This window comes from Cibotium barometz, chromosome 34, assembly GCF_041138505.1.
Source record: "Cibotium barometz isolate CiBa-2024 chromosome 34, ASM4113850v1, whole genome shotgun sequence".
Lineage (NCBI taxonomy): Eukaryota > Viridiplantae > Streptophyta > Polypodiopsida > Cyatheales > Cibotiaceae > Cibotium > Cibotium barometz.
The window spans coordinates 39199914-39223826 of NC_141079.1; the positions used below are offsets into that span (position 1 = coordinate 39199914).

The 23913-nt window shown below is 40.4% G+C and overlaps 1 protein-coding gene across 1 annotated transcript; it reads right to left on the bottom strand.

Moving 5' to 3' along the window:
- Nucleotides 1–552: 552 nt before the first annotated feature.
- LOC147619004 (GRAS family protein RAD1-like) lies at nt 553–3188 on the bottom strand. Its single transcript, XM_086774215.1, has one exon. The coding sequence runs from the start codon at nt 3012–3014 to the stop codon at nt 1029–1031; it is 1986 nt and encodes a 661-aa protein (XP_086630341.1). The 5' UTR covers nt 3015–3188; the 3' UTR covers nt 553–1028.
- Nucleotides 3189–23913: the final 20725 nt, after the last annotated feature.

Below are 23913 nucleotides of genomic sequence, written 5' to 3' on the forward strand. Positions count from 1 at the left end.
ATAAATAAAGGACAAATATAATAGAGTTTATTTTGAGATGGCATATTCTCACTTTTATTTAATGCCCGTCTTTCAAGCAATGGGTCTTTGATAGAGGACCCATTGGGCTCTAGTGAGCTCCATTTATGCTCTATTTATATAACTTGATGATGATGGTGGACCACACGTGATGAAACACAAGTTGGGTCTTGTAAAGTTGTAGTTGTGCACATGAACCATGTCTATCGATTGCGTTCATTCTTTGGTGACACGCGATTACGACATGGACAGATCATTGAAAACTTTTTGTCCATCTTTTTTCTTTTCCTTTTTCGGATTTTTTTTTTTTGGGGGTGTGTGGTGGTGGTGGTGGTGGTGGTGGTGGTGGTGGTTTTTTATATGGCTAGGTTATTGATATGATGTTAATCAAAGACTAGTGTTAGGAATGCAAGAGGCTCTATCAAGGTAGGCTAGGTTATTTAGGGTACATGATGTATGGGAGGAGTGCCAAGCTGCATGAGAGGCCCATGGAAAGGCAAACGTGCATATTTTGTATGAGGTGAGCTGGGAGAATTCTACGTAGGAATAAACTTAGTACTTGTGCCAACTGCATGAGAGTTGAACCAAAGAGGAGGAGGAGGAGGAGGAGGAGGAGAAGGCGGGGGGGGGATTGGTTGTGCCAAACTGCATGCATCCGCGACAGCGCAGAGAGCAGGAACATATTGTGCCAAGCTGCATGAGAGAGCGCTGCTGCTTCCCGCTTAAACACGCATCACAGAGGTCCTTGCGCATATGCCCACGCAAGGGCAAGGAATCTGCAGCTAGCCATAGGAGACGGACAACAACACTGGGCAGACATGGTGCCATTGTTGTTGCGATTCTATAATGGTGGACCGTGGAGTGGTGGTTACTGGGCGGGCGATTGCATGTAACATGGCATGTGAAGATAGGGCGAGCATGTAGTGAGGTGGTGATAAGTTAGCGGCGTTGTGACATGGAATTGGCGGATATGTGGCAGCGGTGGTGACGTAGTGGCGATCCAGGGGCGCCTAGCAGCGCCACGCGGAGCCAGCAATGATCGGCCTTCCTTTCCATCCTAGAACCAGAAAACCCTTCTCCTCGGAGAGAGTGTAATTGCCGATGTCGGCGGCGTAGAAGCTGGCCAGCCAGATGCGCGCCTGCGCCGCTAGGCGGAGTGGCGCCGACTGAAATCCGGCCCGGCTCATCCGCCGGCGCCACTGGTCCACACGCTCATGCCGCTCCACACGTGTGGGGCCTTCGCATGCCACGATATTGCGGATCTCCAGTGCCAGGTGGAACTGCTCGATCTTGACGCGTCGCGTGCTGCAGCGCGGCAGCGCCGCCTGCAACGCGTCAAAAATTGCCGAGTAGTAGTGCAGCGCCTCCATGAAGCGCCCTAGGAAAAAGGGCCCGTTGTGGTTGGCATCCTGCTCCACGAGCGTCAGCACCTTCGGGGAGAGGCCGTGTATGGCTTGTAAGACTGTGTTAAGCGAACCCCTGCTCTCTTTCACCACGCAATGTAGCTGCAAAACGCTGTTCACTGCTACTACTTCACCTTCTCTCAGCCCAAGCGCAGCCGCTTCAACACTCTCCAGCGCCTGCTCGACGGCTTGGAACTCGAAATTCAGCACCGCCGCTGCAGCTTCACTGCAGAGAGCCTCCCCGATCTCTTCCATGCGACCCTTGCAGGCGCCAACGCCAGTGATTCGGAGTAGCTTGGGCGGGCCGCCCGGACGGGCCGCTAGACAGTGTATGAGCGCTGGCCACTGCAGTCCCTCCGCCATTCCCAGATCTATAACGTGCACCACCTCTTCCCCTTCAAAGGCCTCCAGAATTATTGAGTTGGCGACAAAGTGTCCAAAGCGGACGAAAGGACAGACATCATACATGAAGTGGAAAGCCTCCTGCCGCTGCATATCATCCACCGCTAGCTGTTTAGGCAGCTGGTTGCCGGCAGCTGGCCAAAAAAAGGGCAGAGCCGTCGCCAGATTGACGGCTATATGGCTCTCCAGCCGTGCGGCGAGGCCCTCTACGAAGCAGGCAGCCACGCGCTGGAGGGAGTCACCGTAGGGGGAGGCCAGCTCTCGCACGTGGTGCAGATGGGATCGCGCCTGGCGGGAGTCTCTGCAGGCCACGGCTTCCGCACATGCGAACAGGTGCTGCACGAGCTGGAGGCCGTCGTTTCTAGTCTCCTGCTCCTGCACCCACGCCCATATGGGATCTCTTCGAAAATGGCAATCGTGGTGGTGGTAATAATCCTCTGGATTTTTAATCTCCCATTCATTATGGCACGTGCACAAAGCCAGCTCTCGCTGCAACTGGTAGTCGAGAATGTCTTTGATGCGCCGACGGAAAGCCATTATGGGCGGAAACGCTTGCTGTTTGGGCTCTTCCGCCTCTTCACGCTGATCCGACTTCATTTCATAATCCATGGTCTCATCGCTTGTGCAATGATCATCAGGGCAGCTGAAGCTAGTAGTACTGTCAGGTGAAGATCTGAGCCCTTCATCCACGCGTGTCATCTCATCCTCCCATGTGCCATGCTGAAGCTTGAGAGGTGGAGGAGGAGATGAAGCATACCTGGGATTATAAGCTGTGCAGTTGCAGAACTGCCCGGTTTCATCCATGAAGTGATCATGGACAGCAGCTAGGTAATGGTGATCTCCGACCGTCGCAAATCCGGCATGAGCGACCGTTGGAGGTGATACAATCCACCCAAATTGGCTGCTGCAGCCGCTCAGGTACGGCGGATCATCACCATCTAACGGTGGAGTAAGTCGTGGATCCAACGGTGGAGTACCTCGTAGATCCAGCACAGAGACAGGAGTCACGGTGAAGCTCCTTGCTGCCTCATTTACTTTATCATTATCATGGTCTTCACCATCTTGCAACTCCATCTCCCCTTGTGAACAAAAATCATAGAGCATTGGCTTTGACCAGAATGCATCTCCTTGCCTCCATGAATGCTCTGCATCTGATTCAAAGCCATCTGCAACAGCCAAGGGAGGCACCATATTTATGCAGGTAATTCTAGAGTAGCTTTGTACTGGCCCTTTCTAATTACTACTAAAGGAAGAGGCTATCGTTCCCTTGCATCCATCTTAATCAGCTATTGCTCACTACTCCAACAGAGCTGTTACAACCAGCATTCTTAGTGCTCCCTCTCTCTGTCTCTGTCTTTCTCTCTCTCTATCTATCTCTGTGTCTCTGACACAAATGAGCTAAACAAATACAGAGCGGAGATATAGAAGCAATGGACCCAACCATTGACGTTCTTTAATGCATTAAAGAATGGGAAACCACTAAGCTCAAAATTTTAAGGCCATATTGTTTCTTCGTTACAAATTATGGACCGGACAAAAGCGTTCCAACTTCCAACACGATCACTGTTGGGGAAGTCTTATTTTTATTTTTATTTTGGTGATAGATCATACTGGGAAAAATGGCTTTTTTTTTTCAAGAATAGATGCCACTCAGGTAGAGTTGAAAATAATGAGGCAATCGTTCGGGAGATAATTTAAGGAGAACCATTCGCAACTCCAATGTATTAAGCCAAGGTAGAATTCAAAGAACCACATAGATAATAATATGAAAAATTAACACTATTTTGAGCAATTTATTAAGGCACCCTTTGCCGAACACCAATCCTGGTCACAAATCTAGAATCCATAGAAGTAGTACTAGGTGGAAAATCAACAATGTTTTGAGCAATTTACTAAGGAAACCCTTGCTCCAACACCAAATTTAGATTCTACCCCACATCATGTCCAAAGCATCATTAGCAAAACATCTTTATAAATAAATAAAAAACTAGTTACATTGCAATGTATGCTTCATTTCATTGAGTCACTAACCTAGTTATGGGAATCTCTTTCCCCTTACCATATGCAACATAATTTAAACACACCTTTCACAAAGATAGTAAATTTTAAGGTAGGTACTTCAGGGAGGCTTCACAAAGTTTTCTCATCAAAGTGAATTGATTTCATGGCACTAATCATCGGAGAAAAGACAAAGTTTGAAGGGTGAGCCCAAAACTTCATTTGAAGGGCTTATTTCAACCTTGCATTTCTTCGTATAGAGGTTGGAAGGAACTTATACTTTTTTGGGGGGTTCAAAATCTTAGGTTTCTTTTGAATGACAACTTCACTATAGCCTTAGGGGATTTACAAATTATGAGTGCCTGTGGATTTTTTGACAAAAAGTATCACTTTTTCTAAAAATTCGGGGAGACCTTGCCCGCCCAACTGCATGGATGGGGAGCCTCCCTTATCCATCTCCCATGCTTAATTTCAGGAAAAGCCCCACTTTTTTTTGCTCATATGTGTAAAGCCCCTTAGATTATACCCTTATTCTAAGGGATAAAGCCCCCTTTGAATGGTAGTGCAACCTTCAAATTCTAGCACGGCCTAGAATCACAAGATGTCAAAGTAAGGCTCACCATAGCTCCACATCATGGATAACTTTTGTGAACCCGTCCAACTTGGACATGTCAAAATAACCATCATGAGACAAAGTGTGATATAAGTTACTCATTGTGGGATTAATGATATTTGAACCCCATATCATGGAACCAATTTAGCTTTTCTTTATACCCTTCACCCAAGTTAGCATGTGTGACCCCACTAGCAAGCTGGCATATTTTGGTAGATTTGTTTGCCCTTTATGAAAACCCACCATATTTTAAAAACTTGTGAAACCTCACTAGTCAACATCATCGTAATTGGGTTGAAGTTCACAAACACCACCATTTTCTCCACATAAGTTACAATGTCCAGAGTTTTATCTAACACCACCCTTAAGCTCCAACACTTAATGCTCTTAAATAAAATAATAGCCAAGTCCTTATAATTTCTCATAATCATGATACTATCCTCATTATCAAATGTTGTCAACATCACTTCAACAAGAAAATGCACGAGGAAGATCTAAACAATGCTTAAAAGCTTGGGATATAGAGAGGCCAAAAGATCTTATATAAATGTACTTCGTTAGTTCAAATCCTACATGTAGGGAGGATGGCATATGTGATAGAATTTGCATAGACGTTGGGATATGTGAATAACAACAAAAAACTTGTTACAAAATGGTCTGCATAAAGAAGAAAAGTGTGCCTTTAACATAGCTCTCAAAAAAATCATGTGAAAATTTGAATACCTTTAAATTTGTTTGCTTTCACAAAAGTCAAACTTTTGAGGAAAAAACAAACTTACAATGTCCTTTGAATTTCTTGATACTTACATGTGAATGGATAATGAATTCAAAACATAATCTTTTATACTTTTTTCTATACTACAAGAATTTTGGTATTGAAGAATGTGCCATGTTCAAACCCAAGATACAAAGTATGTGTACGTAGTGTAGATTTCAAGGAATTCTAATCAAGCTAAAGAGTAAACTTTATGGGTATAACATAATGGGCTCTAGCCTAAGTGGTAGTGTACCCATGAAGTTAATTTGGCTATAACTAGAAATCTCTCTCTCACACACACACACATATTCTCTCTCTCTCTCTCTCTCTCTCTCTCTCTCTCTCTCTCTCTCTCTCAAGCACACACGCACACATGTATGACATGCACGTTGTGATAGTTTTTTTGTGCCCTATGTAGTCAAGACATGGGCAAACTTAAAGGAGGAAAATGAAGATTGAACAATGGTAGGGATAAGTAGATGCAAAAGTAATTATAGTTATGATGCACTTTTTTTTTTGGAAACCTGTTTTCTTTTTAGGAAGTGTCTAGGAGCCAACACAAACTTGATGGATGAGAAGTTGAGATGTATATATGCTAGTCTAAGATGTGTGTACAACATCTGTCGGCCAAAGTAGATGTGGTAGCATGAAAGCAATACAATCAATTGTGATAACTGAATAAATAAAATGTAAAGGCCATACACTTGCTAAAAAGGGAAGCTGTTTATGAAGATGCGGAGAGATCCAAAAGAATTAAGGCAACGATAAAGGAGAAAGAGAATGGGGAGATCGAAGACATCGGGTGGCTGATTCTTTTTGTTTTTCAAAAAAGAGGTTTTGGCTGGGGGGGGTCATGGGGATACAACAAGAATACACCCATTAGAGTGGAGAGGAAGCCAGGGATTTCATTAACGTCTTCACAATTTCGTGATCACGTTAACAAAACCCAGTGTTAACATATTAAAACTTGTGATCACAATGTATATTCACATGACCTGAGAAATGACCTGCCGGAACCCACTACTCCAGTAACACCTCCGGGCTTTCCCCTTTCCCGGCGGGCCCGCCGGGATATGTATTTTTCCCGGCGGGCCCGCTGGGAAAGGGGAAAGCCCGGCGGGCCCGCCGGGAAAAAGAACAAAACCCTGCGGGGTACTATTCTGTATATAAACACTGCCCGATACCCATCGTACAACTTTTGGGAAGATAGTCCTTGTTTTGGGGGCGTGATATCTCTCCTCAAAGTACTTGTAGAGCTCTCGAGTTGCTAGAAGTGTCCTCTTGGGAAGAACGTCCTTATTTTAGGGGCTGTCGTCTTTCCTTGTAGGCACTCCTAAGGCTATTGAGCCACTCGTCCTTAGTTCTTTGAACTGGGGGCAGGGTGTGGTTCGTAGCTAATACTTGCGGAGATTTAGGGACAAATTTGGAGTCATTCAGCTTTGCATTTGAGCCACGTACGTAATCTACCTCATTCTGCTTTATGAATGGTTTGATGGAGCCAAGAGTCCTGCTTAGGGGCTTGTATTGGTTCTTGATACTTGATATAGTTTAGAGTAGACAAGGGTCTATTGTCCTATACTAGAGTATTGGGCAAGCATAGATCTTTGATTTTTTTTTGTGAATGTTAAAGAAGGTCTATTGTCCTATACTAGAGTATTGGGCAAGTATAGATCTTTGATTGTGTAAAGTATCCTTAATTGGGTACAAAAGGCATCCTTCATTGGGAGTGCAATGTGCATGATAGTTTCGAAGTAGTTTTGTAGTAAGACCTTGCAAGATAGTTTGAAGTAGTTTTGTGTTATGTGATGATCTTTTGTATTTGTCAAGATAGTTTCGAAGTAATTTGTTTGCTAATGTATGTTTTGTTATACGTGAGTGATTTGTTGTTTTTTCATTTGTGTATTCATTGTTATACGCTTGGTTGAATAGGTTATCTGTTGAGATGGAGGACAATGTTGGATCCAGTGGTACCTCCAATAGAGTCCAAATTTCAAATAGCAGGAAAAAAAAGGCACCTGGGATAGAGTGGCAATATGCAATTAACGTTGGTGATCGATTCATAGATTGGGAGTGCAAGCTATGCCATGCAGTAAAATCAGGTGGGGCTCCTCGACTAAGAGAACACTTTTTAGGCGGACCGAAGAAAAAGTCATGTACCCACCCCTCTGCACCTATAGTGGCCAAACGCATAAGAGAAGAAATTCAAAAGAAAGATTTAAGAAAACATGACACTCCTACCGTTAATGTATCAAGGCAGCAAGAACACTGTTCTTCTAATCATCAAACTCCCGCTACATCGCCTACTTGTACCCCGAACGGCAATGTGCAACCAGAAAGTAATCTACCCAGTGCATCTTCTTGCAAGCGAAACTTTGACGTAGGAAATGTACCCATGCGTCAAACTTCATTGCAAGAAAGCCTACGTCAAGGTCGACTCGATGATGCACAACTCGTCCTCGCTGAAGCGATTTACTTTTCTGGGAGTGCTATGATGATGGTGGACAGTGACCATTGGAAGAGAGCATGGAAGAAAATTGGTGAGTTTGGACCAGGATTTTCACCGCCTACGTACCATGCTATGCGAAATGATCTATTAGAGAAATGTTATGCGTCAGTAAAAGAACGTGTACAAAGAATAATTCTTAGCAATATAGAGCTTTCTGGATGTAGTATAGTAAGTGATGGATGGTCTAATGTGCAAAGAAAACCATTAATTAATGTAATGGTTATTTCACCTAGAGGTGAGACTTTCATCCGTGCCGTGGATTCAGCTGGTTCAATCAAAACTGGGGCTTACATTGCTCAAGTCATTAGCTCTGTGATAGAGGAAGTGGGTGCCAAGAATGTAGTCCAAGTCGTCATGGACAATGCAAAAAATTGTAAAAATGCATCCAGAATCCTACAGCGACAATATCCACATATTTTTCCGGTAGGATGTAATACTCATAGTTTGAATCTTGTATTAAAAGATTGGTATAAATCTGATGATACCAAATGGTTTGCCTCGATCGTCGACACTGCTCGCCAGCTTGTGAAATTCATGCTCAAGAGACAGAGAGTTTTAGATATGTTTCGACCTCGCATGTCAGTTATGTTAAAGCTTCCAGCGGAGACTAGGTTTTGCACTCACTTTTACACTTTTGAGTCTCTTCTTAGAAATAAAGATGCAGTTTGTGAAACATTTACATGCATGGCATTTCATGACTGGGAGAACACTCAACTTGAAAAAGTGAAAGAGAAAATCAAAGTCTTGAAGGGAGCGCTTACGAGGAGAAGTTGGTGGAACAGTGTGATGGATGCATACCATGTAATGATGCCTGTTATGTATGCTGTACGAAGTCTTGATCAAAGAGCGCCTAATCTCGGAAAAGCATGGATGCAATGGTGGACTGTCCAGCGGAGTTTGGAGTGTCCTGAGAAATTAGAGCATTCAGTGGTGGAAAAGCAATGGCGTGTACCGTTCTCCAGTAGACAAAGAAAAGTTCTGTTGAAGTACTTTCATGCTAGATGGATTGGAGCGCACTCGCCACTGCACAGTGCTGCTTACATGTTAGATCCTGAATATTGGAATATGGATTTGATGTCCAACGTTGAGGTGGTGCAAGATTTTTATAAAGTGGTAAACACTTTCTATAATAATGATGATGATCGTGTACAGTGCATAAAGGAGATGACCTCATTTCGGTTGAAAGAAGGTTTATTTTCCAACTCCCTTGTTCAACAAATGGCTAAAGAGCAACCTGCATGGAAGTGGTGGATGATGAATGGTGGTGAGCATTATGCTTAATTGCGCAACCTTGCGATGAAGGTTCTAAGTCAGTGCTCTTCAAACTCAGGCTCAGAAAGGAACTGGAGCATGTATAAATATATTCATAGTACTATTCGCAATCGACTTCTTGCAGATCGAGCAGATAAACTTGTTTACATGTACTGCAATGAAAAGATCTTGCGAGACATTGAAAGCGAAGAGTATGAAGAAGATATGCCCAGATGGATGTACAATTGTGATGATGTAGTAGACGAGAACTTTGATGTTGGACGTACGTTGTGCACCACCCTTGAAATAGAAGACAATTTAGACATTGACTTAGATGAGCTTAATTTAGCAGACGAGAGAGTAAACGGTGAAAGAATTTTGGAGCAAGATATTGACATAGAGGAAGAAGTCACTTCATTAATTTAATAAAAAGTACTTGTACAAATGATCATATTTGAAGAAATTATCAATACAAAAGTAGGATTTGTTTTTCTTAACTCTCATCTTGAAATAAATTACGAATTGCACTCGGAGTTGCATCTAAAGGTCCTGGTGGTTTATATTCGCTAGCCATGCCGAACACTGTATAAATACCTTGATTTATTGGGACACTGCACAATGCACATGTAGAAGTATTTTGCATTTGTCTCACTAAACATATTAAGTGGTAGTAGTGTCCACATGGTAGTATATACTGGCCGCTCCACCCATCGAATACTTTGTAACATACAGGACATTGGGGGGTGGAGGAACTTGTAGCCTCAGCAGAAACTCCCACAAGATCAGGATGTATCAAAAAATGAGAGATGTGGTTTCCTTGGCGCACAGGAGCAATACGTGAAGAGATGCTCTGTACATCTTGGCTGATCTTTGTTAGCTGCTCTTGAATCCCTCTATTGGCCGGGGGAGGAGTTGACGCTTGAGTTAATCGGTCAGCTTCTTTCTCCTTCTCTGCTAACTGGGCCCCTAAGCTTTCTTTAACCTGGTTTAACTCCAGTCCAGCGCCCTCCACCATGAGTGCAAGTTCTTCTCGTGTAAATGTCACTGTCTCTTCACGAATGTCGTGGGTGTTGACAGTGGCCTCTCTGGAGGCGAAGTCCACTGGAGTTTGTAAGATAAATTGAGCATATAACATTTTAGCAAAATACAGTGGAGCGTCGGCGTTATGGAGAGGACGTCCGTACACCTCCAAGAAAATGCGCTCGGCATTAGTTTTGATATCGTTGTGGGTGCACCGAGAAATCTTCCATCTTCCCTTCTTAATTTCGCCATCTGGACATGGCCATATTTCCTTTATCATCTCTGTAGTTACGCGTTTGTTTATGTCTTTCCACTGGGCATAAGTTGGATTTGTCCATTTCGATAACCTGCATGCTGTTCGTGTCGCTTCGCGGGCTGTCAGGCCATGTGATAGGGCCTTCATTCGCTCGTAAGCCTTCTTGGCTAACTCCTGATGCTCGTTCGCTTGCGCCTGCTCCATATCTGCATGAACGTAAATGACTTTAGGATTTTAATGAATTGTAAAGATCAACGTAAGATAAATTGACCATTACTCTCAAAATCTTAAAGTCAAACACCACGAGAGGAGATATGTATTGCAAAGACTCGATGAAGTGTATCCACTTGACTCCAAAAACACTTCAAACAATGCATAAACATCGAATTTTGAAGAGGAAACATAAACTTAAACACCACAGGAGGAGAGAGATGTTGCAAAGACTCAATGAAGAGAGAAACAAAATTTTGAAACATTGGACACATCAAATTTTGAAGAGAGAAACAAAAAGCCATTCCTGAAACTTAATCCCTTGGTACTGTATTATTACAAAGTTGGGGTGAATGCCACCGATAGCTCTACAAGAGGACGTTGTGCCCTCGTAGGGTCAGTATTTAGTGATCTAAAAAATTCAACTACTTGCAAAATTGATTTTCGCTCATCGCGATTAGGCAGGAACATCCAATTTTTGACTCTATGACTAATAGTATCCATGGTAACTTTGTCATGGGAACTATTATCCATCCACAACTCTTGCACTTTCTTCCAGAAGTCATATAAAGTTTGTAATAAATATCCCAAGGCAAAAACGTCAGATGCAGGAGTGTATGCATCTGCCAAAAATGGATCATAAAGCTCTGGGGCTATCCACGGCCGTTTATTTCGCTCTCTGTCTGCGTAGGAGACTGCCTGTGCCACCTTCTCCGGGTTCTTGTCTGCTTCAAAAACAAAATTGAGAGACACCCGTTTTTTGGGCGCTCTCAGCAGCAACCCCCAATCGATAATACCTATGCGTGGCTTTAGCTCTTTTGTATAATCCAACACTACATTAAAAGGATGTAGGTCGGTATGTACAATACCTGCCATATGTGCTGCCGCTACACCTTCCACCAGGGCATGCATAATATGTGGCATATTTATTACTACCTCTTTTATTTTTGAAAGTTCTAGATGACCTAAAGGGATATTATCAGGCGGGGGTTGTCTCCATCCTCGATCCAAACGAAAAATGGCTCTGGTGAACTCACTGAATCTGAAGGGAACCTTCAGAAGAGTATCACCAAGAGCGCCGCCATTATAGTACGGAAAAATTGTGATCCAAGGAGCCTCTTTTGTAAAGGCAATGCATCGGACAATCGATGGATGTAGCACTTGCATACCCTGCTCTACTTGGAAGCTCTCGAACTTCGCGCTGCCTTCTCCTTTGTAGTACTTTCCGCAAAAAGTGATGTGCTCCGGTAAAAATGATATACCTTTAATTGCATACTCTTTTACTGTTCCAAACACACCGGAGCCAATTGTTTGTCCTTCGTGAAGAGCTTCGTGCGGGATGCCAATAAGATGTGTGCACATAGAATTGTAGATGGTACGATTAATGACACCTGTACCACTTGCATCTGCCTGACTGGACGTTGCAGCAACGTCCTGGGCAATTCGCACTCTTTTGGGGAGGGACTCTGCATCCAACGCCTTCATGCGCTTGCTCTTGGCCCTTTGCTCGCTCCATACAACGTCCCATAACTGTAGACGTTGCATGTTGGCTTCAGGCGGGGCAGCATCTCTAAGATCACTGCACGCTACTCGCATGCTCCCCAAAATGGTTCGTGTTATGTGCTGATGGTTGAAATCTGCTATCTTCTGTCTATCTAGCAGCTCAGCGTTGCCTCCGCTTCGAAGCCGACGCTGTGCATTTTCCCATATTTGGTCTATGAGATCTCGCATGAGTATCTCAGACTCGTTGATCTTTTTGACGACATCATCAGTACATTGTGATACCGTGATGACCGCTTCAACGCGAATTGCTCGCAGAACAATTTTGCGCTCTTCGGGAGAAAGCATGTTGATCGTCTTCGTAAATCTAGCAAATGTCACTAAACACAAAAAAACAGAATATCAAACATTACTGAAATAAACATCAAGCAAACGTGAGAGAACAGCAACAAGTATATCAATATCGTCAATGTTCATACAAAAACAGAATATCAAATAATTTTAATGAACTCAACATCATCCAATACATCATCAAACGTGAGAAAACAGCAATAAGTGTATCATTACTTATCAATGATCAATCAAAAACAAAATATATCAAACAATATTACTGAACTCAACATCATGCAATACATTATCGAACGTGAGACAACCGCAACAAGCGCATTATTACTTACGAAGTGTATACATTATCGAATGAGAGAGAGAGAGAGAGGGGAAGGAAGAGAGAGGTGTGACAGATAGAGAGAGGAAAAATTAAATGACATTTTTTATAGTTTTGTGAGTTCCTAAAGAGAGAAAAATAATGTTTTGTAATCCTAAAGCACTCCTCATCTACATACCTATCGTGATAGAGAGAGATGTGAAGTGTATCATGAGAGAGAGAGAGAGAGAAAGAGTTGTGAAGTGTATCATTGCGAGAGAGAGAGAGAGAGAGAGAATTGTGAAGTAAATAGAGGGAGAAAAAAGAAATTATTAAAAATTATGTGTATTTTAAGAAAAATAAAAAAAAATCATTATCTACACATCTATCGTGTTGTGAAGTGAATCATGAGAGAGATAGAGAAAGAGTTGTGAAGTGTATCATGAGAGAGAGAGGGGGGTAAGAAGAGAGAGATTCATATTTTTCGAGTTACGAATCACGATATTATAAAATAAAACGTTTAGACAATATGATTAAACTTTGATCCTTCAAATACTAATGCCGCGTTAGCAACCAAGTATCGCATGGATCAAACACAATAAAAACAATACAAGTCAAATCAAACAAATTTACGACATTTATTCGACCGCGTTAACGATCATATGCCGAAATACGCAAGCAAATTTACGACACTTTTTCGACCGCGTTAACGATCAAATGCCGCAATATGCAAAAAACATTTTATGCACTAGCGGACGACACCAACTTGCCGTGTTAACGACAAAATGCCGCCCGATTCTATGGGAATTTCAATAAGATACGAACATACACTGGCCGCGTTACCGACCATATGTCCGCATTTGACAAAGGGAAGGGAAGGGAAGGTGACATCGCCATAACGATACTATGCTTGCCGCGTTACTGACTAGTACCGCTACGGCGTGCCATACTTACCATAGGACACAGACTAGCCGCGTTACCGACTAAGTGCCCCAGGGTAAGCACCATTCCGAAGAATGGCCTTACACACACACACCAGTCGTGTGGCGGGCCACCCAAATCCTGCCGCGCATTGCGACAATGGGCGGCTGCCCGCACGAACTCACTCACACACACATCCCTCGTGTGGCGGACCACCCACATCCTGCCGCGCATTGCGACAGTGTGGGCGGCTGCCCGCACGAACACACCCACATACACACACACACACACACAAGTTTTTATTACCTGTGTATGCTGTCAGCAATGAAATCCCAAAGGGCCCCCCGGGCCCATATATATAGAAAAATGTACCCCGCCGGGATATGTGACGACCCCTCCGGGCCCCGCCGGGGTAAGAAAAAGCCCGACGGGCCCGCCGGGGAAGAGTAAAAGCCCGGCGGGATTTTTCCCGGTTACCAGGTCGCTTGCCACCGGCTTTTTTGTGAACATGTTAACATGTGAACATGTTAATAACATGTTCACACATGTTATTAACAAAAAAAAATTTGTGATCACGTGAATATAAAATCCCTGGAGGAAGCTCAAAGTAGTGTGAGTAGGTGTGGACTGGGCTACAGCAGAGAGAGTGAGAGAGTTAGAGGATCAGTTAAGGGTTGCATGAGGCAAGCCTAGGATCTCTGACTGAATCTCTATTAGAACTTGGTACTACCTAGGACATGCTCACAACTGTAGCTTGTATTTGAACAAGAAGACAGAGAGAGTGAGTGAAAGAGAGACAAATCTGCAGAAGATGTGTGCAAAATCCAGCAAAAAGATTTGAAGCTGTGGAGTTGAAGGTGAAAACTACGAGGGCTGCTGAGATCTACCTATATAGGTTCCCTCTATTTTTATGTTTTTTTTTCTTGTTTGAGCCCAGAGTCTCAGGACGATTGAGACTGGCTTTGATTTGGCAAATATAAAGAAAAAAGAGTGCTTAGGTTTAAACCTATTGTGAGTGGATGGTTGAGTTTTATGATATGGTGTTTTGGTTGTGGTAGTTATGATGTTTTGGTTGTGGTAGTTATGATGTTTTGTTTGAGATTGATGAGAAGAATAATTGTGAGTCATGTCTAAGTTAGTGTTGGGATTTGGCTGACTGGGGGCATAGTCAGCAAAGTGTCAGCAATGGTTAGGTAGTGTCAACTACGATCAAGATAGGTTAGCTGAAGGTGTATAAGGGTAGAAATAACATTTTTGGGTTGAGAGGAAGCCAGCTAGGCTCAAATCTAACAACAAAAAGTCTGTTAGAATCAAATAGAGTTTTTGTGAGTTGGAGGATATTAGGCAGGGGTCAACTGATGTTAGATAAGGGGTCAACTGATGTTAGATAAGGGGTTGTAATGCTAAATTATTGTGGGATCTAAGCTATTTGAGGGTTTGTGAAGTGTCAAAGGACACATAAGTGGGAAGGTATAAAGTCAGATGAGTCAGGGTTGAATCAAATAGGAGTCGGTAGGCAATCAATATAGAGGAGTGTTGACATAATCAGCAGGATTTTGGAGTAAGGGATTTGAGGGTTTTTGGTTCTGGAGGAAAACCTGGGATCAGTCTAGAGGACAAGAAGATGTTGGAAAGTCTGATAAGGTAAGCTAAATTAGACAAGGATTAGCAACAGTCAGTTGGGGTGGTCAAATAAGGTCAGCAAAAGGTCAGAGGAGGTCAGCTAAGGTGTTAGGACTGAAGATCAGGGTTGTTGAGAGTCAGATCTGACCCAAGAGGATATCTTGGTGGGTCAGCCTGCTGCTGATTCAGACTAAGGGGGTTTAGGTGTTTAATTGCTTCAGTAGAGGGTCAAAGGATAGCTGTAGGGCTGCTGGGTACTCAGGTAGAGTTGAGGCAATCGTTCAGGAGATAATTTAAGGAGAACCATTCGCAACTCCAATGTATTAAGCCAAGGTAGAATTCAAAGAACCACATAGATGATAATATGAAAAATTAACGCTATTTTGAGCAATTTATTAAGGCACCCTTTGCCGAACACCAATCCTGGTCACAAATCTAGAATCCATAGAAGTAGTACTAGGTGGAAAATCAACAATGTTTTGAGCAATTTACTAAGGAAACCCTTGCTCCAACACCAAATCTAGATTCTACCCCACATCATGTCCAAAGCATCATTAGCAAAACATCTTTATAAATAAGGTCTCCACGACCTCATTCACAAGATGGTCAAAATACTTCCCCAGCATTCTTGGTATAAAACAGTCATTTAAAAACAGGTGTCATAAAAATACATTTTCTAACGAACTCTCATCTTTCCACATCATTTCTCGTTATTCCACATTCTTCTACATCAATTCACATTACTTATTCCACATCCATTCATATGTATTCCCATCGTCTTTATCTATTCTCATCCAATCATATCATATTACATCTCATCACATCTATCCATATCACATCACATTCATCCACATCACATCTCATCACATCCAATTATATCTATTCAGATCCTCGTCACATCATGTCACATCCATCCTCATCACATCTCATCCATTCACATCTACCCATATCCACATCACATCACATCACATCCATTCACATCACATCTCATCCATTCACATCTACACCGATCCACATTATATCACATCACATCCATTCACCTCACATCTCATCCATTCACATCTATCTAGATCCACATCACATCTATCCACATCACATCTCATCCATTCACATCTACCTAGACCCACATTGCATCCACCTTACATCTCATCCATTTATTCACATTACATCACATCCATTCAGATATCATCATAACACATTTACATCCATTCACATCTCATCACATCCATTCACATCTCATCACACCCATTCACATCCATCCATTCACATTCATTCGCATCCTCATCATATCACATCCATTCCATCCATATCTATCCTTATCACATCACATTCATTCCATCCATATCACATCACATTCACTTTATCCACATTACATCATGTCCACATCTATTCATATCACATCTCATTCATTCCGTTTACATTACATCACATCCACATCTATCCATATCTCATCACATCCATTCACATCTCATCACATTCATCCACATCCATCCATTCATTCACATTCACATCTATCCACATCCAGTCACATCCATTCACACTCATTCACATCTATTCGCATCCTCATCACATCAAATACATTCACATCTATTCGCATCCTCATCACATCACATACATTCCATCCACATCTATTCGCATCCTCATTCACATCTATTCGCATCCTCATCACATCACATACATTCCATCCACATCTATCCTTATCACATCACATTCATTCCATCCATATCACATCACATTCATTCCATCCACATTACATCACATCCACATCTATTCATATCACATCTCATTCATTCCGTCTACATTACATCACATCCACTACTATCCATATCTCATCACATCCATTCACATATCATCACATTCATCCATATCCATCCATTCATTCACATTCACATTTATCCGCATACATCCATTCATTCACATGCACATCTATCACTTCACATCTCATTCTCATCCATTTACATCACATCAACCCCATTCACATATCATCACATCCACTCACATCTCCTCACATCACATTCACATCTTATCACATTCACATCCACATCCATTTACATCACATCACATCACATCTCCTCACATCACATTCACATCTTATCACATTCACATCCACATCCATTTACATCACATCACATCACATTCACATCTTATCACATTCACATCCACATCCATTTACATCACATCACATCTCATCCACATCTCATCACATTCACATCTTATCACATTCACATCCACATCCATTTACATCACATCACATCTCATCCACATCTCATCACATTCACATCCACTTACATCCATTTACATCACATCTCATCCACATCTTATCACATTCACATCCATTTACATCACATCACATCTCATCCACATCTCATCACATTCACATCCACATCCATTTACATCACATCACATCTCATCACATCACATTTACATCTCCTCACATCTTATCACATTCACATCCACATCCATTTACATCACATCACATCACATCACATCTCATCCACATCTCTTCACATCCACTCACATCTCCTCACATCACATTCACATCCACATCCATTTACATCACATCACATCTTATCCACATCTCATCACATTCACTCACATCTCCTCACATCACATTCACTTTTAGTATTGTTTTCTACTTTCCATACTGATGGGATTTTTCTAAGTTTCTGCCAATTGCTTGGCCTAATTAAAGGTACTTTTTCTCGATGGATATTTTCATATTCTTTCTCAAATTTCTCAAGTGAAATATATTCAATATTCTTCTTTTGAGTAAAAGACTCATGGGATTTACAAAAATTAATTCTACCTATATTTTCCAATAAAATTAATAATGCTCAAAATTTCACTTCTCATAAATACTCATAACTTGAAATATGCCAAAAATTCCTCTTTTACCATTTAATTTCTTGGATCTCAATTATCATGGAAATTCCTATTTTTGCATAAAATAAATTTACCAAAAATTTATCTTTTTCCATTTAATTACTTGGATCTTAATTATCATGGGAATTCCTCTTTTTGCATAAAAATAAATCTACCAAAAATTACTCTTTTACCATTTAATTCCTTGATTCTCAAATATCATGGGAATTCTCTTTTTTTTTGCATAAAAATAAATTTACCAAAAATTATTCTTACCATTTAATTACTTGATTCTCAAATATCATGGGAATTCCTCTTTTTGCATAAAAATTAATTTACCAAAAATTCATCTTTTCTTTAATTAATTATTTATTCATAAACACTAAAATTTTGTTTCCCATGAATTTGATGAAAAACATTCTTTTTGCATAGGATGTCCAATCCTGGAATATGGTAGGAAGTCCTCTTTTAGCATTATGCATAAGAATAAGATATGTATTATTTTTTAAAAATTTTACCATAGCTTCACTGCTATTACTGATAATTTTTAATTTTTCTAAAAAGAGTAAGACTTTGTAATCAATTATGATAGAAGAACTATTCTTGAACTTAAATCCAAATTATGGAGTTAAATCATAAATTTACCATAATTTTATTAACATAAAAGCATAAAAATACTATTTTCTTAACCTCTAGCTTAACAAGCTTAGAGTTTGGTTTTGAATTAAGAATTTATCAATGAGAAGCATTATTTTTCTAAAGAATTAGCCATAGGAATGACTATTCTTTTGGGAGAGAGAGATATACATAAAAAGCATTCTATATAAGCATAAAGATTAACTTTTTGTGATTAATCATTAAACTTCTTAGAAAAATCTTGATTTGCATTAAAAACAACTAATTAGAAACTTCTCAAGCTTGAGAGGGGTTGAGAAGTGAAATCATTTGAGAATATTGACAAAAACCATGAAATTCCTTCTTACCTCTAGGTTTGGCTTGCTTTCTTATCTAGAAGTGAAGCCCCCAACCAATCAATTGGTTAAGTGAGTTAAGAAGAAAGCTCCAAGAGTTGTTGAATAGAGAGATAAGCTCCAAGCTTCCCAAAAGTAGAGGATTTTTAAGGGATAATAGAAAATATGATTATTTTAATGTAATACTGGCATAGTATAGCTCACATATGAGAATACAAAAGAATGAGGGTCTATTTATAGGTGAGCGAGGTCACTAATTGAGCCCAACCAAGTTCTAGAATTTTCCACCTTCAGTTTGGCTGAATTTGGACAAGATTTAGACCAATTTAGCTCCCATTTTGATCCAGGAGAGAGGAGAGAAAAATATTACAATTTTTTGAATTAAAAAACCTTCCCACACATGTAAAGGAGGTGCCTACCTCAAAGGTCTCCCCCTTCTTACCAAGGTGTCAAAATTTTATCATTTCTCCAAAATATCTCAATTTTTTTAGTAATATCTCTTAATTTTTAACTAATAAACCTTGTACTCAGTCAACTCTTCATCTTATGTGAGCATTTACTCATTTTTAGGTATTTTCTTTTATTCTTTGGATTTATCTCATCCCAACACTTGGATTAATCCTGTTGGCCCATAAGAACCTTAATTGGACCATAATCTAATTTTTTTTGAAAATCTAGACCCTTAGACTAAGGTCCCTTATATCATTTTTAATTGATTCCTAATGCACATTGGAAAGTTAATTTTGAACTTTTGTTTCAGGGAAAGCCATTTTAGACACTAGGAGGATTTTTATATCCAAAGATATCTCAATTTTGGATTACCTCTCTCTAGATATTTACTCTCTCTAGGCCAAAACAGGGTAAAACAAGATCTTTCTCCTATTTCAGAGAGGGAAATAATTACAAGAATAGAAGGGGAGGTTCTTACACCTTTACGCCTCAAAAGCTAGAGGGAGGAATCTTATAACTATGATGAACTGCAAGTTAGTGTTTGATGCCATAAATGGTGCAATGATGATAAAAATCATCGGATATGTCTTCACCACCATTATTAGATTAAAGTGATTGCAATGGTTGACATTCGATGAAACTATAATAAGCTCTAAAGTTATCTAAGACAATAACTTTATTCTTAAGAAAGGACATGAATGTGATTACAAAGTCATTCTTTTTAGAAAAATTGATTACAAAGTCTTATTCTTTTTAGAAAAACTAAAAATTACAAAGACTTTCATGTTTTCATCATGAAATTCACATTTCATGTTTTCATCATGAAATTCACATTCATGTTTTCATCTATAAAGGTGTGAATTTCATGTTTTCATCTATAAAGGTGAGAACGTAGAGATTGCTTGTAAGGGATCTAATGGGCATGGGACCACAAAGGTCAGAATTCACTAATTGCAATGGTTGGGCACTCAAGAGATTGATCTAGGAAACTTAGTGTGAGTAGATTTGCCTAATAAACAACCTTCATACAGGGGAATGTGAGAAAGAGATGGATCAAAGCTCTGAACCAACCCTCTACTTTGCATGGCTTTCAATGACTAGATATTTAAGTGGCCAAATTGGTAATGCCATTTTAGGATCTCTACAGGGTCACTTGCCATACTACATGTTATTGAGGCTACAACAGGGGTAGTAATATTGCAAAATGGGTAAAGTTGACCTTGCTTTTCACATGCTATGGATATGGAAGCGCCAAATGCTCTTCTTTGCTTAATGATGTAGTAGTTGCAGTAGTGAAACTCAACTACAATGCCACTGGTTGTGGCTATGCTATCTTAGATTAAATTCTTTATTAAGTCAGGTATATAGTATACTAGGTGAAGGTGGATATATTCACGATTGGTAATCTTATGGTCACCTTGCCATAACTAGTAGCTTATTTGAGACTATGATCTCCTAGAAGAACCTCTAAATGGGACTAAATTGAAATGAAATCAGATAACCAAAACCTATTTTATAAATCATGTGATGTGTGGCCTCAGTATCAAAATACCAAAGGTCACAACCATCTAACGAGTTTCGTAGTCTTGTGGCCATGCTTGTGACATATGCTTGAAGAGGTTCATGGTCTAAATGATCAAATTGACTCTCTAGCTCACCTTGAGCATAGTTGGCATGGGCCCTATCAACTCTCTTGTGGCCTTGTAGACGACCGCTTATTTCAACACTCTTTTTCAAGATGCACATGGCTCCAACTAAGTGTCCTTTTTATTTTGTACACTAACATTGTTTTAAGATTTAAATTATTACTTGTTTTCCCTAAGATGGCCCCTCCCACATGCTTGCAAATGTTGGTCACCATGCCATCATATGAAAACATGGCCCGATGGTGACCAAACTTTTCAAACATGTGGGAGGGGACCCCCTACATGCTTGGCTATAATGGCATGTGGAAGAGCGGGATTTTTCAAGGCCCCTCAATAACTAGGAGACTTAAAAAATGCACACTAGGTACTAACATATCAAACATTGTCTGATGGTGGTGATGAAACTTTGTAAGCATGTGGGAGGGGTCTTACCCCACATGTTTGCAAAGTTTCATCACCAAACGGACAATGTTTGGGTATGATGGCATGGGGAAGAGCGAGATTTTTTACAGCCTATTGAGCACTCGAAGACCTGAAAAATGTACACTGGGTGCTACTTGATATATCAAACATTGTCCGCTGCATAAAATCTTTGTTTCTTAAACCCATCTTGCCAAAATGGCATTCGATGGTGGTTAAACTTTGCAAGTGTGTACCCCTTCATGCACACTTGTAAAGTTGAACGTCATTCGGGTGTGATATAGTTCTCCATCTCACATTTTCTACGTGGGTTTCTCTCCAAGAGGACCCAAACACACAAAATCTAGGTTTAATCACTATCTCGACAAATCAAAGTACAATGTAAGTGAGCTAGCCTAGCTAGTCTGAGTTTAGCCACTATCAATAGGCACCCAATCTGTGAGATCCCTTTGCCCCCTCCACGCACGGACTCAGGTAACTAACAGCGGAAGCAGCCCCCTCATGCGCGGGGCAAGGTTTCTCACTCTGGGCCTCGCCTACGAATGTCCAGGCACGAGACTAGGCTAGTCACTCTGAAAACCAAAACCGGGAAAATTTTCCATGCCCGAGAAGCGGGGACGATTCCACCTTTTTGAATTTCTCTTAACGAATTTTTTTCTAACGAGATCAATTCTAAACTATCCTTCACTTGAATAAACCAGATAGAAGGAAACTATCACTGATATAATTTGATCATCTGAGTAAATTCAAGGCTTTTTTCCTAATCAAGATCAGGCACAACCATTGATTCACTCAATTGAGAAATTTATCAGGGAATTAACTAACTACTCGAATCCTAACGTAAACCTAAGATTTTTCAGTTTGATTATTAAAACTCCACTGATTCCAACCTAACCCCATCCGGCCCATGGGTTAGCCACCACCCTGCCACACTGGAATCGGTAGATCCAAACAAGTACTCACCCATCCATAATTGAAATGCCTTTCTTAAATTTAGCTTTAGAAAACAGGTACGCACACACTCCTCTTTAAAACTTTAATATAAAAATAATGCATTGACAAAATAGATATGATCACGGATTTCATAACTCAAAATTTCCATTTAATCCTTTGTTTCACAAAAACAGTAGCACTCTGGACTCTCCATTGGGACCAGCTGGTCACAAACGAGATTCAGTAAAACAGATTACAATAATCATTCCGTCAACATACATATATATATCTTCCTCGACATACGAATGGGTGTCCTAAGCACCGCGAGCCCGTGCATCGCCTGGTCAGAACCCTCCAGGATCCTCCTTAGGTGTCTTGGTACTTCACTCAGGGACCGCTTCGTCAGCCCCTGCCTATCGTACCAGAAGCACACCATTTTTCACCATACCTAGGCTGGTCAAGACCTGGGCAGGTTTTTGCCGCGTGAGCTGTCCCTCGAACACTCCCTACCAGCTGTTGGAACTAAACTTCCCTTAGATAAACATATATGCCAAATGCTCCCTCCACCATTCTGGCGTAAGATAGTCCTTTAAGAAAACAAGGTTTCTATGCAAGTTTACAGTTTTGATTTTGTTTGAATACCATGAATAAATCTTAAATCCGTATCCCAATACTTCTAGATCCAGGTCTAAATTCCAAACAGAATTCCTTGAATTCTAATAACTTGATCCTCAGATCGAAATCAAAAGTCCTAACTTAGTTTTCGATTCGGTGGGGGATTTGAGTACATTTTTTCAGAACTGGGCACATCGTCATTGATTGAAATTGAATGAAGGAATTAGGTCTTGGTCAATAGTCTGAATCAGAGTTTGGGTCTGGAAAGGTTCTTCCTAAACTATCTTTCTCGAAAGATACTATTTCAATTTCTCTTTTTCTAAATTTCGTTCGATGAATATTTGCTTACAGATTTCTAAAACATGAATTTCTTAGGAGGAATAAAATAATCATTTATCTCGATCTCCGACTTCGATAGTTTAATTGAATTTTCTCATTACCATCTTAGTGAATATGAAACAGTAGTATTTCTTCTCACAGATTATCTACTTATTCATTTTTTTAATTTTTGTGGAAATTAAACAGAGGTTTAAGGAGAACCCATATTTAATTATAAAGATTCTATATGCATCTTATTATGCATAAAATCCAATTCTGATGAAAGTCACACTTTTATCATCATAAAAATCATTTATGTTGAAAATCACTCTTTTATCATGAAAGAATTTCATTTATGCATATGTTTATGCATAAAAATCATTTATGATGAAAATCACACTTTTAATATAAAAAAATATATTTTATGCATATGTTTACGCATAAAAATAATTTATGATTAAAATCACACTTTTAATATATAAAAAATTATCTTTTATGCATAGGTTTATGCATAAAAATCATTTATGATGAAAATCACACTTTTAATATAAAAAATATCTTTTATGCATATGTTAAT

Bases quoted from the DNA above. Each gene is read 5' to 3' on its own strand.
- LOC147619004 (XM_086774215.1), bottom strand. From the start codon at position 3,014: ATGGTGCCTCCCTTGGCTGTTGCAGATGGCTTTGAATCAGATGCAGAG.